This window comes from Hyperolius riggenbachi, chromosome 1 (genome assembly GCF_040937935.1).
Source record: "Hyperolius riggenbachi isolate aHypRig1 chromosome 1, aHypRig1.pri, whole genome shotgun sequence".
Taxonomy (NCBI): domain Eukaryota; kingdom Metazoa; phylum Chordata; class Amphibia; order Anura; family Hyperoliidae; genus Hyperolius; species Hyperolius riggenbachi.
In genome coordinates this window covers 9,849,242-9,869,376 of record NC_090646.1, presented here as the reverse complement: position 1 = coordinate 9,869,376, position 20,135 = coordinate 9,849,242, and the positions used below count along the sequence as shown (strand labels likewise).

General features: G+C 43.3%; 1 protein-coding gene across 1 annotated transcript in view; it reads right to left on the bottom strand.

Annotated features, from left to right (window-relative positions):
• The window catches only part of LOC137544545 (vomeronasal type-2 receptor 26-like), a 35,237-nt gene extending 15,894 nt beyond the window's left edge, over window positions 1-19,343 (bottom strand). The window contains exons 1-5 of the mRNA XM_068265949.1: window positions 18,987-19,343; window positions 13,237-13,344; window positions 8,181-8,987; window positions 5,353-5,583; window positions 1,692-1,815 (exon numbers count right to left, since the gene is read on the bottom strand). Coding sequence (XP_068122050.1) covers window positions 1,692-1,815; window positions 5,353-5,583; window positions 8,181-8,987; window positions 13,237-13,344; window positions 18,987-19,343 — 1,627 coding nt within the window. The remainder of the gene's footprint in view (window positions 1-1,691; window positions 1,816-5,352; window positions 5,584-8,180; window positions 8,988-13,236; window positions 13,345-18,986) is intronic.
• Between the last annotated feature and the right edge of the window lie 792 nt (window positions 19,344-20,135).

The window sequence follows — 20,135 nt, the reverse complement described above, 5'->3', positions numbered from 1 at the left end:
CAGAGGCGCCATTTTCAGATGGATGCCAGCTGGACAGTCACTGTTGTTCTGTCATTTAGCTACCACAGCCCGGCAACCATATGGGCTGGAAAACTGCCACGGCCTACACTCTGGCCACGGTGCGCACCAGTCCAGCACGGCCGTCACTACGCAAACAGCTGTTTGCGGTGCGTTACACAGTGAGTTTGGTGTGTCAGCATGAAGCAGTACTCTAATTATACTACCTGATTGATGTATACACATGCAAGATGTTTTAAAGCACTTTAGGCCTCCAATTTAGCATTCAATGTGATTTCTGCCCTTAAAACGCTGCTTTGCGTCAAATCCAGATTTTTCCCCAGGACTTTTGGCATGTATCCCACTCATCCATGCAAAAACTCAGATGTTAGACCCCTTGAAACTTTTTTTCCATCACTTTTGTGGCCAGCATAGATGTTTCTAATTTTCAAAGTTCGCCTCCCCATTGAAGTCTATTGCGGTTCGCGAAAGTTCGCAAGTTTGGGCCATCTCTAATACATACATGCTCAAGCTTTTGGGTGGAATTTTTTGACCCTAAACTGTGTCCCATTCAGGGAACAATGCCCCTACTCACTGCAGTGACCGTGTGAGTCAGGCTTGTATGTAAGTGGTGGCATTAGATTTGGAGGAGGATAAGTGCCAATAGGTGAGAGATCCATTATTTCATGCTATATGATTTATTACAATAAAGAGTTGTTATCACTTTTTATAAATAGTGCTGTGGTGGATATTTGATTATATTACTCACAAGCTATTCACAAATGTGCTTCAGATCCTAAAGGGGCATCTTTTAAAGTTGTGAAGAAAACCTTAAGGCTGGTTTCACAGTGGGGCGTTAAAGTCCCACGTTACAGCAGCCAGTAACGCAGCCTGACTCACAGCACTGTAAAATCAATGGGCTGTTCACAGTGCACACGTTGTGTTACATAGTAACGCAGCACGTTTAAACAAAGTGCAGCATGCTGTACGTTATACTGGGCTAAGCCACGTTAGACTGTTTGCACATGCTCAGTAATGTTGGAGGAGGAGGTCTCCCCCCCTCCTCCGGCCAGCCACATGGCTAATTAAAATTCACTGCACTGTGGAGACTCCTGGTGGGACTGTAGTGTTGTCCGGATCATGAACGAATCGTTCATTTGATCCAGATCTTTTTTGTGAGTCGAATCATCCGGATCATCACAATGAAAGATTCGGTTCACAGTGGATGTCTGTCTGGAAGAAACAGGAACATACAGAATGTACAGTGCAGGGAAAGGCGTGTCCTGCTAGTCATTTCACCCAGTCTGCTTCCCTAGTAAAATGATTCAAATGATTTGGTTCAAAGATCTGGATCTTTTCAATGATCCGATTCAAATGATCCGAATCCTTAAAAAGATCCGGACTTCCTATCACTAACCTGGAGCAGCTGCTTTGAGAGCTGCATAACGCAGCTCGATCTGACGTCCAACTTCAACATCACCATGCGTTGCGTTGGGGGCACGTTATGCGACCATAACGTCCCCTAAAACGCAACGTCTTGGTGGGAAAGTAGCCTAAAAGTTCAGTTCTCATTCAAGGAGAGGGGATATTACAGGTGTGGACATATTGAATATATTTTAACCTCCTTACTCAGAATTCCAGTTTTAAAGCGCAATAGTATCAATAAGATGAATATTTGCCTATCAATCTCTCACCTGTGACGTTGGACATTTCTCCCTCAGCACAGGGTAAACACTCGTAGCAGCAGACTTCGAGACGATTACCAGGAGCTACTCTGGACCCCGGAGGACATCTGTCATTGCATCGAGATATTGGGACCTGAAAGGGAATGCATAACGATTTTCTGATCATTTTTGCTTTGTTTATTGTCATTATTGTCATTTAACCTTTTAAAATGAACGTTAAACATGTTAAAGCTGGAAGTTACATTTTCATATTTTAAACTGGGCTTTAGCTGAAAAATAGATCTAAAATAATATAAAGTCAATATAATTGGTACCACAGATATGTCTTTTGCGCCAAAAAATACTTAAAGGAATGCTGTAAAGTCTGTGTGTGTGTGTGTGGGGGGGGGGGGGGGGGGGAGGGGAGTTGAACTTTCCTGGGGCTTCTAATGGTCCCCCGCAGACATCCTGTGCCTGTGCAGCCACTCACTGATCCTCCGGTCTGATTCACTCCTGGAAGTTAGGACTTTAAAGTTAAAGTTGTAAACCCACTGTGCCTGCACTTGCGTGGCCGCGTCCTCGCTCCTGCTGACGTCATCGGGAAAGTACTGTGCCGGCACAGACTGTGCTGCACCTGCACAGTACATTCCTGATGACATCAGCATGAGCAAGCCCGCGGCTGCACTGCAGCAGTGGGTTCACAACTTTAAAGTTGCAAATTCCGGAAGTTAACCGTCGGCGAGGACTGGAGCATCGGTGACTGGCGGCATGGGCACAGGATGTCTGCGGGGAACCATTAGAAGCCCCAGGTAACTGAGGTAAGTTCAACAATTTTTCCCCCACCCAACCATTACAGCATTCCTTTAAGGTTCCCTCAGAGTCAATCGGGTTAATTGAATGAGATCAGTTACTACTTTATAAACTTCATTTGATGTACTAAGCATTTTTAAAAACAACACTCAGAAGGTGGTGAAAAATTAAAAATCAATACATCTACTGTTTCTTACTCACTGGAAGGTTCCAGGCAATCACCAGCTTCCCTTCAAACGCTATTGGCCCGTTCTCACTTAAAATCACAAAACGGCAGCGCTTAGCGCTACCTCTTTGAGCAGTGATTTTACCGCAATTGGTGTGGTAAAACCCCCGTTTACACTTCCGCGATCGTGGTCAGCGCTTTAATAGCACTGTACCACGATTGCTCCTGAATCGCGAAAAGATGCTGCATGCTACGCATTTGCGATTGGCGTTAATCGCGGAACACCCGCGATTGACGCCAATCGTGGCAGTGAGAACACTGCCACTGATTAAGCACTAGCGCTTTAGCAATTAGCAGGAATCGCCCGCTAATCACCTAAGTGTGAAAGGGCTCTATACCCCAATCCCCAACACACATTTCATCCAGTAACCAAGCCCCCACTTAAATAGAACACTCAATATACATCTACTTCAGCTGCCCCAGGACTTATCATGCAAGGTACAGGATCTGAGACTGGGGAAGCTAATTAGGTACCTGAAAACTGAGTAAGGCCCTGTGCACACCAAAAACCTCTAGCAGATCCGCAAAATGCTAGAGATTTTTGAAGCAGATTTCAGAGTGATTCTAGACATCATGCCTAGTGTTTTTTGGAGCGTTTTTGTGTAGCAGATATCATATTTTGTTACAGTAAAGCTATTACTGAACAGCTTCTGCAACAAAAACGCCTAGAAAACCGCTCTGATCTAGCATTTTTCAGAGCGATTTTCCACTTTCCTATACTTTATATTGAGGCAGGAACACCTCAAAAAACCTCAAAAATGCTGCACTATACTGACTACCTATTCTGGGCCTGGGGGCAACTAAACTGGCTACCTATACTGGGCCTGGGGGTAACTATATTGACTACCTCTATACTGGGCCTGGGGGTAACTATACTGACTACCTCTATACTCGACCTGAGGGCAACTAAATTGGCTACCTATACTGGGCCTGGGGGCAACTAAACTAGCTACCTTTACTGTGCCTGGGGCCACTAAACTGGCTACCTATATTGGGCCTGGGGCCACTATACTGACTACCTATACTGTGCCTGGGGGCAACTAAACTGGCTACCTATACTGGGCCTGGGGGCAACTACACTGGTTACCTATACTGGGCCTGGGGGCCACTATACTGACTACCTATACTTTGCCTGGGGGCAACTAAACTGGCTACCTATACTGTGCCTGGGGGCAACTAAACTGGCTACCTATACTGGGCCTGGGGGCAAGTAAACTGGCTACCTATACTGGGCCTGGGGATAACTAAACTGGCTACCTATACTGGGCCTGGGGGCAACTATACTGACTACTTATATCATGTGAAAGGTTTTATTAATGTGCTGCTTGAACCACCCTGATATTAAAAGATATACAGCACATCAAATTTTCATTTTGTCTTCTGTCTGGCCAGAAACACATTATTGTGCCATACAGGAGACAAACCTGTATTTGAATACCCACTTGGTATATTACCATAAAAGCTCTTAAACAGAGATCTGAAGATTTAGACTGACCTGGGGTATTGAAAATTAACACATGTAACAAAGTCTACCTCTGCCAGTGTGTACAGAGAAACAAACCCTATTGTCTAAGCTGTCTGTACTATTGTCTCAAATAATTCACATGGTCACTCCGGTTCAATCTTGTTTTCCCCCATCATCAGTGTGTATATAAGATTCAGTTGTAAATAAAGACTTCAGATGCTGTTCCACCAACTTGAGTGTTTGTGGTCTGTGCCTCCCAGCTGGAGAGAGAGTGTTCACTTGGACTGGGGAGAAATTTAACCTGGGTTGCAGATCTGATATCTGCTAAGTCATCTTTTAGCTGCCTCCGATGAAATCAAGCTAACACCATGCCTGGGGGCCACTATACTGACTACCTATACTTGGCCTGGGGGCCACTATACTGACTACCTATTCTCGGCCTGGGGGCAACTAAACTGGCTACCTATACTGGGCCTGGGGGTAACTAAACTGGCTACCGATACTGGGCCTGGGGCCACTATACTGACTACCTATACTGGGCCTGGGGGAAACTAAACTGGCTACCTATACTGGGCCTGGGGGCAACTATACTGACTACCTATACCGTGCCTGGGGGCCACTATACTGACTACCTATACTTGGCCTGGGGGCCACTATACTGACTACCTATTATTGGCCTGGGGGCCACTATACTGACTACCTATTCTCGGCCTGGGTGGGCAACTAAACTGGCCACCTATACTGTGCCTGGGAGAAACTAAACTCGCTACCTATACTGGGCCTGGGGACAACTATACTTGCTACCTATACTGGGCCTGTGGACAACTATACTGGCTACCTATACCAGGCTTGGGGGCAACTATACTGGCTACCTATACTGGGGGGCAACTTTACTGACGACCTACTGGGGATACCTACCTGGCTAACCTATACTGGGGGCAACTACACTGACTACCTTTACTGGGGGCAACTACACCTGGCTGACCTATACAGGGGGCACCTATACCTTGCTACCTACCTGCAGTGTATTTCTTTTCTTTGGTTACACTGCAGCTATAAAGTGTGGTGCAAATTGTCGGGCTGCTGTGCGATCATTTTCAATCAGGGGCAGGGCGGGGGGGGGGCTTTGCCTCAGGCAGCACAAATTCTAGACCCGGCCTTGTAAAACAGTAACTTAGGAAACATCTTACTTTGCCCCTTTTCCAGGATATTTCTTCAGGATTAATGGAGAAAGTCTTTCCTCCTGTTGAAGTTTCAGTGAAAGTTCCAGCAATTCTTCTTGTAAATGTTTGGCCACCTGAGGCATTGTGCATCATGCAGCTTGATAAGCTCAGCCGTACAGACAGCTCTCCATCCTTGCTGTACGTTATGTGTTCCCCGCTGTGCTCCATGTAAAGAGTTTTTATCAAGTACTTCTGCAACTTTTAATAAAAAGAAAAAAGGTAGAAGGTGGGTGCTCCCCATGGTTTCTCCACGTAAAGCGATGGTGACATGCTACCCTCAGCATGCTCTTACCTTTTCCGATGTCTTTACAAAGCTGGATTCTCCACAAGGCAATATTAGGCAGAGTTTACTAGGGCCTGGAGAGAGTCTAAAAGCCTTGAAAAATGCTAACCCCCAACAAATCTTACTGAGAAAAAAAAAAAAAACTAGATGACCATCAGCAGTGGGCAAAAGCTGCTACCTTGCCCCTTGCCAAGAACCCCATATTTCATCGTAATACATTTTTTTGTATTAGGGAAAAACCTTTACAGGGTTGTTTCATGAGCCATGTGGTGTCATCGGCTCCAAAAAAGCCTTATGCTCCTTTCCTACTAGCGGCCATCTGCAACAAAATGCAGACTGCGTCCATTTTACGGACTGTAACAGCACCGTGATTAGCTGCCTAATGACAGCTCAATGCCAATCGGCGTGAGCAGGGTGGCGGCCCCAGGACCACTCCATGCCAATTAGCATGAAGTCCTGGGGTGGGGTTTTAAGAAGATTGCGCGCGCATCTCCACATGAATGATGGAACTCCGCTCTGCCATCAGTCTCCCAGCTGCGATCGCCGCTAGGAGACTGTTAGACAGCAAAACTAATAACACTGTACAGCGCTGTGATCTAAGGCAATGGGGAGGGGGGGGGGGCATGGATTTGAATGACTTGTTTGCTTAGTTGTACGGCCCTGCAGCGAGCCCTTAAAGCTGCAGTGGCCTATTTTGTAAAAAATATCTTGGTCACTAGGGGGGTTTAACTACCTAACAACCACGTCACGCCGATGGGCGTGACTGCGGCAGCAGCCCCAGGACCGCCAAACACCGATTTACGGCAAGTCCTGGAGCTGGAGTTTAGCAGGGAACGCACACGCGCATGCGCGGTCGTTCCTTCACGGTTCATGGAGCTCGACTCCTTGATCAGCCTGCTAGCTGCGATCACGGCTAGCAGACTATAGTGTTTTTTTGATTCATATAAAACTCACAGGAGTTGATATTAGCTGAGTTCAATGGGCTTATACAAATTCACCATAAACCACAAAGTATTAACCCAATAAAATCATGGACATGTTAGGCGAGCAAAAGTTAAGATAAAAAATACTCCGATTCAATTGTATGATCTAGCCTAAATATAAAGAACAAGCTAGAAGCAATCTAGCCTATTAAACTACAGGGGGCGCATCTGGCTACTATACTGGGGAAGGGGGGGATTGGAGACACATCTGAGTATTATACTGGGGAGGGGGGCTGCCATATATTGTATATGAGCACATCTGGCTATACTGGGGGCACGTTTGCTATCTATACTAAGATGGGTACAGTTGGAAGGAGGGGGATACTTTGGAATCTCCACCTCTAGTGCTAAAGAACCTTGTCCTGGGCTGACATGCAACAACAGGTTAGAACATGAGTGCCTAATCAAGTGCTACCTCCTGATAACTGGTGTAAGGAGCCTAAGCTCTTTGTCAGTTAGGGCTCGTTTCCACTGTTGCGACGCGATTTCGCCGGCATCCCGACGCTTGTAAAAACACATGCGGATGCGTTTTTACCCGCGATTTCGCGTGCGATTTCACATGGCAGGGTGCCATGCGAAATAAACCATGACACTGCCAGGGCAAAATAACATTGAAAAAGGTGCGAAATTGCACGCGAATCGCGGGTAAAAACGCATGTAAAAAACGCATGCGTTTTTCCTATTAAATACATTAGCGGCGATTCGCACGGATTCCCGACGCAGGCGAATTCGGTGGGTCCCGTCGTGCAGATTTGGCCCGCCGCCAAATCGCTCCCGCACGCCGCACATATGGAAACAGCCCCGGCCACTTCAATGTACCAAGCGAATCCGCATGTCGGCGCCGCATGCGGATTCGCTATGGTGGAAACGAGCCCTTAAGGCTATTTGTGAATTTCAAAAAGGGAAACAAATTCAAAAAGGTAGGGAACTGAAATGTTCTATTTTTGTCTATATGGAGTGTGAGAAAATGAGACTTGTAAATGGCTTTTGAGTAAAGTAGTACGTGTTAAAGAGACACTGAAGTGGAAAAAAAAATATGATATAATGAATTGGTTGTGTAGTACGGATAATTACTAGAACATTAGTAGCAAAGAAAACATTCCCATATTTTTATTTTCAGTTATATAGTGTTTGTTTTATAACATTGCATCATTCTCTAATATTTGAAGTTTACACACTACTCAGCATTCTAAATGTTTTTACAGAGCAGGGTAATGAACTTTTGACCTGTGCTCTGCAGAGAAAAAGAAAATACAGCGACTGACAGTTGAGATAACAAGCTTCAGAAGACAGAGCTCTCTGCGACTTTGAAAGTCGTGGAGCTCAATGGCTCTTTTGCATAGATAACAACTGGAGTTGCTTAACTCTTCATGTACTGGAAACAATATTATACTTATGTCTCTGCTCCTAATGTTTTATTTCTTAGCTGTACTGCACATACAAATCATTATATCATTTATTTTTTTTTTGCTTCAGTGTCTCTTTAAGTAGACAGTCTTGGTCACAACTATCCCAGCTCTACAACTTACCGTCCCTCTGTAGCCATGACCTCTGGATCCCTCCACCCTCTGCATCTCCTGCACGGCATACACCAGAGAATACACTGCAAGGTAGATAGAGTAGAAACTGCCATAATTATAATTAACATCAAACAGCCTAGTAGTTAATGGAGATAAAGTGTCAGGGCAGTGCTCAGTCTCGACATTTTCTTCATCGTCCAGGCGTTGGAAATATTTTTTCTTTTCCACATTTGTATTATTACAGCCAAAATAAAAGTAGATGTCCTCAAGTAAAGGATCTCCGGGGTTATTGACTTTGTTGACATTACGAAACATCTCCTTTATGCCAGGAATCTCTCTCTCCTCCATAACGAAGACCAAACTACAGTTAATAGTCTCTGAAGATACCGATACAAACATTGAAACATCTATAAATGTTTCAGGGAGAATAAATGTAATGTTTTCTATGCCTGGCATCATTGACAATGCTGGAGCTTCGAACTCAAATCTCCCCCACGCTATTGCCACCTTGGACGTGTATTTCTGAATTTCCTTAATTTCATCCAGAAATTGAAGCGCATTTAGTATAGGGTCATTCGTTAGTGACAAAACATACTCAACGCAGATCCCATTTCTGGCCAACTCTCTTGTCAGTTCTACTGAATCATACTCCGTTGTGTCAACGAATGATATAAAGATTCCAACCCAATTCCAATGGAAGTGTTTCAGGCAGAAAATAATGGCTTCCAATCTGAAGTGATCATTTGGCCCAGTGTTAAAAAAAGATTTATAAATGTTGTTATCTCTTGAGAGAGAATGTCTTGCTTCATAGCTGATCTACGGCACATACAGAAATAATATTACTGCTGTCACTGTGATAGAATTTATTTTCAGAATCAGAAAAACTTTATTTCGCCAAGCATGACTGGGTCATGCCCGGAATTGTTTTTGGCACAATACATACATCAGGTTCAGAGAGAAGATAGAGACATAGATAGAAGCGAGCCGTAGGCACAAGATAGCATTATATTTTGTTGCATTCCACTATGCGTTGCTCTGTAATTTGCATTGCACTATACTGCCCCGCAGCTCGTCGGGGCTTGCACTGCTGGAAGTATGTGGAGGGAGTTGAGGAGGCTGACCGCCGAGGGGAAGAAGGAGTTCCTGTGTCTCGTGGTCTTTGTGGAGATGGCCCGAAGCCTCCAGCCCAATGGCAGCAGGCTGAAGTAGCGGTGGCCTGGGTGAGAGGGATCATTTGCAATCCTCAGAGCCCTGGATTTCAGTCTGTTGTTGTGTAGCAGGTCAAGAGAGGCGAGGGGGCAGCCAACAATCCTCTCCGCTGACCTGATGACCCTCTGAAGTTTGTCCTTGTCACTGGCGGTGGCCCCAGCATGCCAGACCAAGATGGAGGGGCAGAGGATTGACTCGATGGTGGTGGTGTAGAAGCTGGTTAGGATTTCTTGAGTCATGCCAAACTTTCTCAGCTGGCGGAGGAAGAAGAGTCTCTGCTGGGCTTTCCGTTGGGTGGCAGTGATGTTGGGCTTCCAGCTGAGATCACTGGAGATCATAGTACCCAGAAGCCGGGCACATGGCACCCTGGCTACCTCGGTGCCGTCATTTTGTGGTATCTGTACAGAACTAGTGAATGTGGTTGGGACCAGCACCTGGACCTGCACATGGAGTTCAAGTGAAGATCGTACTCAGTGATGAATGGTGATAGTATTTAGCTAATTACGATTACGTGAAATTTCGTGTACATCTTCGCTATTACACTTATGCGTAATTACAAATTGTTAATTCAATTGATTTTGTAAAATCGTTTGTTATTATGCATGTATGTACGTGTAATTATTGCGTAATTTTGTGCTGATTTTGATGGTGAATAGCAAAGCCCCCCTATATGCTATTGTTACCAAAATTCTACTTATGTTAAGTAGAATAGCGGGTACACGTAAAAAAAAACAAAAACTTTTTTTTCAAAAAGACCTTGTTGTTTTTGAGAAAATCAATTTTATAAATGCAAAAAAAAAATGTTTTTCAGTGACAGTTTTTCTTTGTTATTTTTAAAATCATTTTTCTCAAAAACAAGTATTTTAATGTGTACCCACTATTCGCCTTAACCACTTCGCATCCACACCTTGCTTCCCCCTTAGGGACCAGAGCGGTTTTGACGTTTTAGCTGTGTCCCTATTTAATCAGGCGTAACTTTATCTTCACTTATGACACCTAAACGATCTAGATATGTTTTTTTTCAGGACAAATTAGACTTTCATTGGGGGGTATTTTGTCCTATGAAACATTTTGTTTTCTATGCAGTTTAATGGGAAAAAGAGGGAAACAAAAACAAAAATACATTATTTCTTTATAATTCTAGTTTAACCACTTAAGCCCAACTGGACGAGATTTCTCGTCCAGTTGGGCTGCGCGCACTCCCGCGGGTCGCGCGCGCTCCCGCGGGCCCCCCCGTGCGCGCCCCCGCTGTTGGCCGCTAGCCCACCGATCAGTAAAAGGGATTATAAATCCCTTTCGCTGATCGGACCCCCCCCGGAGAAAAGCCGACAGCGTCTCTTCAGATGCTGTGGCTTTTCTGAGCTCTGGGCTCCTTTCTTCTGCCTGGGAGCGAGATCGATCGCTCCCAGGACTTTTTGATTCTGGCCATCTTGTGGCCAAATAGCAAATTACACCTGAAAAAAAAAATTTCAAATTAAACATATAAATATATTAAAAAAAACCCTGTTTACCTCCCACACCAAAAAATACCCACATACAAGTTTAAATAAAAAAAAAAAAAAATTACAATAATAAAAAAAAAAAAAAAACATAAATAGTTACCTAAGGGTCTGAACTTTTTAAATATGCATGTCAAAGGAGTATATCAATATGATTTAATAAATTATGGGCTTCTAAACAGTGATGGACGCAAAACGGAAAAAATGCACCTTTATTTCCAAATAAAATATTGTCGCCATACATTGTGATAGGGACATAATTTTAACGGTGAAATACCCGGGGCATATGGGCAAATACAATACGTGAGTTTTAATTATGGAGGCATGTATTATTTTAAAACTATAATGGCTGAAAACTGAGAAATAATGAATTTTTTCCATTTTTTTCTTATTCTTCCTGTTAAAATGCATTTACAGTAAAGTGGCTCTTAGCAAAATATACCACCCACAGAAAGCCTAATTGGTGGCGGAAAAAACAAGATATAGATCAATTAATTGTGATGAGTAGTGATAAAGTTATTGGCAAATGAATGGGGGGTGAAAGTTGTTCGGATGTAAAAAAATTTCAACCCTTCGGGCTTAAGTGGTTAATAATAAAAAGTGCCACCATATATAAAAAACATGCTACCAGTATTACCCCCCCCCCCCATTAGATAGCCAGATGTGTCCTCAGTATCAACCCCCCCGTATAGCCAGATGTGTCCCCCAATATCAGCCCCCCCCTCTATATCCAGATGTGTCCCCCAATATCAGACCCCTAGTATAGTCAGATGTGTCCCCCAATATCAGCCCCCCCCTCTATAGCTATATGTGTCCCCCAATATCAGACCCCTAGTATAGTCAGATGTGCCCCTGGTATTAGGTCAGCCCCTGCCCATGTATAGATAGCCAGATGTAACCCTGCTATAAGCCCCTTCCCCAAAACATAGATAGCCGGATGTGCCCCTTGTGTTAGCTCATCTCACAGTAACTTTTCTGGTCCCCCTGGAGTATGGCTAGCCAAATGTGCCCCCATAATTAGGATCCCCCCAGGACTGTACATTAGAAGCCCCGAAACCCTAGGGGAGGGGGTCCCCTATTAATCAGCCTCCTCCTCTGTGCAGAGATCTGTAAACAAGAAAAGTATGTGCAGCAAGCCTGGCTCGCCATTCCTTTGTCCAGCGATGATCCTGCAGCGGCAGCCTCTTTATTCAGCTTCACAACCTCCTCCGTTCTGCCCCGTATATGAGTCCCAGCTTGATGACGTCACCAAGGGGGGACTCATGTACGAGGCAGAGCGGAGGAGGCTGTGAAGCGGAATACAGAGGCTGCCGCTGCAGGATCATCACTGGACAAAGGAATGGCGAGCCAGGCTTGCTGTACATACTTTTTTAAAATTCCCTGCACAGAGGGGGAGAGATGAAGGATCACCGATGTTTGCTACAGTGGTGATCGTTCATCTGCGGGAGGGGGCGCTAATTGGTTAAAGGGACTTATTTCCCCTTACACCAATTAGTAATGCAGCTTAAAATGCTGGGGGCGTGCACGGGAGATCGCTCGATCGGGCACAAGGAAGCCACCACTACAAAACATATATCTATGTGGTCATGGCTTGGATGAGCCCACGGATGACGTAGATATACTGTACTGGTTGAATAAGTGGTCAATATTTGTTACAATTGTGGTAGCAATAGCATGTATGGGGGCTTTCCTGTTCAATAACCTCCAAATTCAATACGAAATTACGCATAAATGACGTGTAAATTCATGCATAATTTCAAATGCTTACTATTACATACAAAATGAATTACGCTTTTTCCTAAAATTTTGCATTACGATGACAATGCATAATTGTGAATTACGATGTGTAATTATGCATAGGAGTAATTTCTGCTCATCACTAATTGTATTATTCCTACTGTGCACAGTGACATTCCCACCACTCTAGGGACCACAGGGGTCCCTTTTTACAGTATGTGACATTCCCACCACTCTAGGGACCACAGGGGTCCCTTTTTTACAGTATGGACCTTGAGACTTTTCTGAAAAAAACTGCAGCTGCTGACCAGGGATGCTTATCATGGAATAATCACAAGTAACCACTGTGGTTACTTGTGATTATTCTGTAGTGAGCATCCCTGCTGCTGAGATTCACTGAATATTCATCTGATCACCAAATGCAGCAAAAAGAGGAGAAAGCCTGGCTTCACTACATAAAAGCCCTTTATTATAGTTGGGTTATAGCAGCATACAGCAGTGAGGGAAAAAAAAGGCCTGCCAGCTGTTTCACAAGGCCCAACCAAGCTTTGTCTGAGGCAATAATATGTGCAAAACATTGTCCATTAAGAGCCTTTCAATAATGCAGCCTCCACACTCACCTCACCCTCGTTAGCTTCTGGCCACCCCACTTCCTGTTTCCGCCCTCCTAGTGTAGATAGCAGGTGAGCAGTTCCAGCCTTCAGAGGTGCCGTGGGTCTGGAACCAAACTGTGGCCAAGATTGAAGTGGACCCAAATTAAAAATACAAGATTTCAGAAATAAAATCTATTTTCTAAATTATAATAATAAATTGCAGCCTTTTTTCAGCTGCATGATGACAAATATAAAATATTTTACTTTTATTGGAGGAACGCCTCCCTTCCTTTCATATTGCCGGGATAAAATCCGGCAGACTGGTGGAGTAGATGGTGTCCAGCAAAGGAGGAATTGCTAATGGCTGCCACCTGTATAACCCTAGTTATGGAAAGAGAAGGGTGAAAAGCATGCACTGAAATGCTCATAGGCTTGAAGGAGTGTTTATTTATCTTTGTATGTGTCAGAGTGCTGCAACTAAATATTTTTAATTAAAAAAATGTTTGGTTTGGGTCCGCTTTAATTACATTTGCCAGAAGGAATATCTTACGAGTTGTTTCCAGGACAACTTTGATAACTTTTCTAAAATACGGGAAACTTTGCTCATTTCTACATATTGTTCTCATTTACTCCTACGTATCCAGCTTTGACACTCTCTTTGTTATCCCAGACATTGATTTTTTTTTTAATTATTATTATTTTTCTTCTTAATTTTTGATGCACAATTTTCAGAGAATTTGGATGTTTGTCAGCTATCACTCTGGTTATTTTGTATTATTTTAGGAATGTATTTTTTTATATGCTTGCATATCCTATTGTTTACTCAATTGACTCCAGTACCCCACTGTTCTGACTGTAGTGAAGCATCAACCAGGATGTACTGTGTATTTTCACTTTTATTAATGTTTGATCGCGAAAATAAACGAATGCTTGATCTTGATCAAGTGTTTAATGAAGCTGCATATTATTGTAGTTTCCCTTTTTGAACTGAATAATTGGAGTTAATCTTTCTAAAATATTATTCTAATTTATTAAAGTGGATCCGAGATAAACTTTTACTCATTGCATAATTGTGTTCCTTTCATACACAGGTCCTCAAGCCAAATACTTTTTTTGTTTTGTTTAATTCTCTAATGTTTACCCCAGGAGAATTGAAGAATTATTCTACTTATTGTATCATTTTGCACTTTTTTGGAATATTAGAAAAAGCACATCTTTTTTGCTGGTTTCCTGATATTTTTGTCTCTGCTGATACATATCCTTGTATTCACTTATGGTTTGGATTGGTGAAGTGGTACACCATTAAAGAGAACCCGAGGTGTGTTTAAAGAATGTTATCTGCATACAGAGGCTGGATCTGCCTATACAGCCCAGCCTCTGTTGATATCCCAAACCCCACTAAGGTCCCCCTGCACTCTGCAATCCCTCATAAATCACAGCCGTGCTGTGAGGCTGTGTTTACATCTGTAGTGTCAGTCTCAGATGCTCCCCCGCCTCCTGCATAGCTCCAGTCCCTGCCCCCGTCCCTTTCCTCCAATCAGCAGGGAGGGAAGGGATGCAGGCGGGGACTGGAGTTCTGCAGGAGGCGGGGAGAGCAGCAGACTGACACTATAGAGATAAACACAGCCAGCTCTGACAAGCTGTTTGTCAGCAGCGTGGCTGTGATTTATGAGGGATTGCAGAGTGCAGGGGGACCTTAGGGGGGTTTGGGATAGCAACAGAGGCTGGGCTGTATAGGCAGATCCAGCCTCTGTATGCAGATAATATTCTTCAAATCCACCTCGGGTTCTCTTTAAGGATATGCTGTATATTTAATAATAAACTTCCCAAGATAAGCAATTACAGAGCTCAGTTTTAGGAATGTTCTATTTATTGCATTACAGGGGCAGAATATATAGGGCGATCTGTCACAATGTTCTGGTATGGCCTCCATTTGTCACTTTGCATTACAATAACTAGCCGATCACAGGCTGGGTACAGAGTGACCCAAGTCCCACCTTGCTATAGCTTATTTAGGCTACTTACACACCAGGACGTTGCGTTTAGGGGATGTTATATATAACGTGCCCCTAACACAACGCCTGGTGGTGTTGGAGCAGGACGCTACCAAGAGCCGCGTTACAAGCAGCTCTTGGTGTGCCTGCTCTGTCGGAGGCGCTGCGGAGACCACGTGAGCAGAGCTTTCCGCATCACGTGGTCCCGCCAGCCTATCATCGGCCGCTCCAAAGAATAAACACTGCAAGTGCAGTGAATGCCAAGTAGCCATGTGCCTGGCTACATAGCGGCCTCTCCCGCCTCCTCTCCGGCCCTAAAATAAAAGAAAACACCCGTACTGAGCATGTGCAAGCAGTCTAACGCAGCTTAGCCGCGTATAAAGTACTGCATGCAGTACGTTGTCTTGACTTGAGGCGTTACTATGTAACGCAACGTGGGCACTGTGAACAGCCCATTGATTTTTCATTGCTGTGCGGTGGGGGTGCGTTACAGGCTGCTCTAACGTGCGCCTGTAACGTCCCACTGTGAAAGCAGCCTTAGGGTTGAGGAGAGTGATAGTTATAATGGTAAATTTTTCTTGCATGTAATTCTGCTTAATTTTCATAATTACAAATATGCTCGTAATAGCAAAATCATAAATGGAATTAAATTAATGACATTTTGTGTAATTATGAGTATATACGGTACATGACTTTCATAATTTTGATTATTTTTACAATTATGGTTATTTTTGCAGTAGCTAATTTGTAAATATACGCAGTTTCATGTAATTACGACCAATTTTACCATCATTTTGTAATTTCGTGGTATTTATTTTACTTCCTTGAAAATTAATCATAATTAGTAGTAAAACTGAATATGATACATTTTCACATTATTACAATAAATTACACAAATTACAAAAGCATGGGTAAACACAAAATTATGCACAAAATTATAAGTTATTGCAAAATGACAATGCATCATTACCATTGTGAAAAAATTAATTATGAGTGTGCCAAGAATTACAAATTACGTTTTGCAACATAGTTGCAGATTATGGTGTGAATTTATGCGTATACTAAATTTCAGCTCAGCTCATCACTAGTAGAGAATGACTAACTTAGAATTGGCTGACAAGATCCTTGTTAAGGGGCCCATACACTTAATGATTTTCCCACCGATTCACAGCAGATTCGATCACTGTGATCGAATCTGCTGTGAAATCTTTGCGCAAACGCTGACCGAACGATCGATTTCCATCCGAAATCGATTGTTCCCATCGATCCGTCTGTGCAAAAGATTTTGCTCAATCGCCGGCGGTTCGGAAGTGCGTCGATAGCGGCGTTTGAATGTCCGACGACTGACGCTAGAGGCAATACATTACCTGTTCTGCCGCCACGTGTCCCTGCTCTCTACGCTGTCGCTTCTCTGCTGGGCTCCGGCAGGCCTCACTTCTTCCTGTCCCGAAAGGAAGTTTAAACAGTAGAGCACCCTACACTGTTTAAATTTTCCCTGGCAGGAAGTAAAGTGAAGCTGTAGCTCTGGACCCCAGAGCGGAGAAGAGACAGCGGAGACCGGGGGACTTGCGCCGGCCGGATCAGGTAATGTATGCGGGGGGGGGGGGGGGGGGCACTGGCTGCGGCAGCTTCACAGACTGTGAATTGATTTCATAGTGAAATCGGTTCACAATCTGTTTGCAGTAAAGGCAGCCATACGATCCCTCTCTGATCAGATTCAATCAGAGAGGGATCTATCTGTCGGTCGATCTGATGGCAAATCCACCAGTGTATGGTCACCTTAAATGACCATAAAAAATACAAATACAAAATGCTGATGTTCTTTTTGCGTTCATTTTCACAACACTAATTTTAAATTCGACTTTTGAGAGAAAATGCCATCGAAAATCATTTTGTATCAAGTTTGTTCAATTTTTTTCTTATGCTAAGAATAAAAATGACGATACTTTGTCCATTTTGCAAAAAAAAAACTGTATTTTCACAAATATTTTCTCAAAATCGAAGATGGCATTTTCAATGCGAAAATTACTCTGGCAAAAATAAGCAAGCAACACCATTTATGACATCAGCCTTGACAATGATTACTGCTGGAACTGAAGGGTAAGGCATAAGAAGAGTGCTGTGCAGAATGACCATACGGAGGAGAGTAGAGGAATTTGCAGTAAATTGCCCCCCAGGTAGTAATACTCCACCGCTCATCCATAGTATTAGCTCTATATTATTTCTGTACTAGCTGGTTGCCCGGCATTGCCCGGGTATGTATTTGGCCGGTGTTGGCTCTGCCCACTTTTCCTAACCCTAACAAACAATTACTCAATTACTCAATGACCAAGTGTGTGAGCTTTGCGGTCTTTGGCATCAATAATTTGCATTGAAATAAAATAAATCTGATTGGATGTGGCTCCACCCCTTTTCTGAATTTGAACCCCAATCACCCAATGGCCAACTGTACCAGGTACAGGTGATAAACAGTGCAAGAGACTTGTGCCATTAACAGTGCAAGAATGGCAGCAGTTAACTATTCCCCTTCAAAATCAATAGGTGGATTTTGATTGGCTTTTGTAGGCTCCACCCACTTTTCTGAATATTAATCCCAGTCACCCAGTGACCAACTGTGCAAAGTTTGAGAACCCTACCATTAATAGTGTAAGAATGGATGCAGTTTACATTTGCACAATGAAATTTGTATTTTTCTCCACCCACTGATTTCCTGGCATTGTTCGGGTATGTATTTGGCTGGTGTTGGCTCTGCCTACTTTTTCTAAACCGAACACACAATTACTCAATAACCAAGTTTGTGCGCTTTGCGGTGTTTGGCATCAATAATTTGCATTGAGATTAAACAAGTATGATTGGCCGTTTGTGGCTCCACCCCTTTGTCTGAATTTGAAGCCCAGTCACCCAATGATCAACTGTATCTGGTTTAAGGCTTGTGCCATTAACAGTGCAAGAATAGTAGCAATTACATATTCCCCTTGAAAATCAATAGGTGAATTTTGATTAGCTTTTGTAGGCTCCACCAACTTTTCTAAATATTAATCCTAGTCACCCAGTGACCAATTGTGCAAAGTTTGAGAACCCTACCATTAACAGTGTAAGAATGGCTGCAGTTTACATTTTCTCAGTGAAATTTGTATTTGTCTCCGCCCCCTTATGACCCATCGTTGCCTTAATATGTATTTGGCTGGTTTTCGCTGCGCCCACTTTTCCTAACCCTAACACACAATTACTCAATTACTCAATTACCAAGTTTGTAAGCTTTGGCGGTGTTTGGCATCAATAATTTGCATTGGAATGAAACAAATCTGATTGGCTGTTTGTGGCTCCACCTCCTTTCTTAATTTGAACCCTAGTCACCCAATGATCAACTGTACCTGGTGTGAGGCTTGTGCCATTAACAGTGCAAGAATGGCAGCAATGTAAATATTCCCCTTGAAAATAAATAGGTGAATTTTGATTGGCTTTTAAAGGCTCCACCCACCTTTCTGAATATTAATCCCAGTCACCCAATGACCAACTGTGCAAAGTTGGAGAACCCAGCCATTACCAGTGTAAGAATGGCTGCAGTTTACATTTTCCAGTGAAATTTGTATTTGTCTCCACCCCCTTTTTGATTATGGGAATAAAAAGTAACCTATACTTTATTCCAGGTAATGTACTATGTGTGTGCCAAATTTCATTCAAATCCGTTCAGTCATTGTTGCGTGATCGAGTAACAAATATTCAAACATCCAAACTTTCCCATTTATTATATTAGTAGGATTCTCTTTTTTTTTTTCTTACCGTTGTGTAGCCGTACATCCCAAATACTTCCGGCATCACATTATAATCATCAACAAAGCCGATGACTTCTCCGTGGTCCCTGTGAGCGTAGTTTGGAGCCTCCAGTTCAGGTCCAGATAAAATGTTTAATGCACCATGTAAAGAATGCATGAGATTCCCACAAGTGTTGTAGACAATATAACCCAATGTGGTGTTGGGAAGAATATCGGGATGTGCATTAATTGATTCAACAAGGTGCATAAACACCAGGAGGTCTGCATATTTCCTTATACTTGGCCTGTTAAAGTTGTAGAAAATGCTTAGCCAGCAGCATAGCACAAAATACACTCGTACAAAGGAATTTCCACGAGCAGCCATTGTAAGCTCCTCCCACTAATGCATGTGACAATGATGTTTGCTTCATCGAGGTGTGACATCTGCAGGAGATGGACTTTGCTTACCAAGTAAAAAGACTACCTACAAGTGCTACTCAAAAACCCTGTCAAATACAGGTTACCTAGTGCAGTAGTAAAATTGTCTATCAGAGCTGTATATGTATTGCCAAAGACCTGCACCAGATAAAAGTCTTCAATCTTTATTTAAAAATGTAACGTGTAAGTGGCAAAATTATAATATACTATTTTGCCGCAGGTTGGTAAATCAGGGCCATACAGAGTTACAACCCCTTGTAGAAGCCAAGCTAGGTACACAATGTATGGTGTTTTGGAGCATTGAACTATGAATGCCAACATGTATTGTGAGATACAGAAGCAGAGCCTTCCCTGTTCTTTGGAAACTGACTACAGGTAAGTATTCCAGCATAATAACAAACTCAAAAACACTTCCAGGAGGATCACTGCCTTGCTAAAGATATTGAGTGTAAAGGTGCTGGACTGGCCAAGCATGTCTCCAGACCTAAACCCTATTGAGCTTCAGTGGGGTAATCTCAAATGGCAGGCAGAAAAGCACAGGGTCTCTAGCATTCACCATCTTTGTCATGGAGGAGCGGAAGAGGATCCCAGAAGCAACCTGTGAAGCGAGCAGTTAAAAAGGGCCCTTAAAAAGGGCCCCCGCTATAATAGCAGAAGTGCCCGCTATTTCTAGCCACAATCTGTATAGCCCCGGTGTCCACTACTATAGCAGGTGCAGGTGTTAGGTGTGAGAGAATAA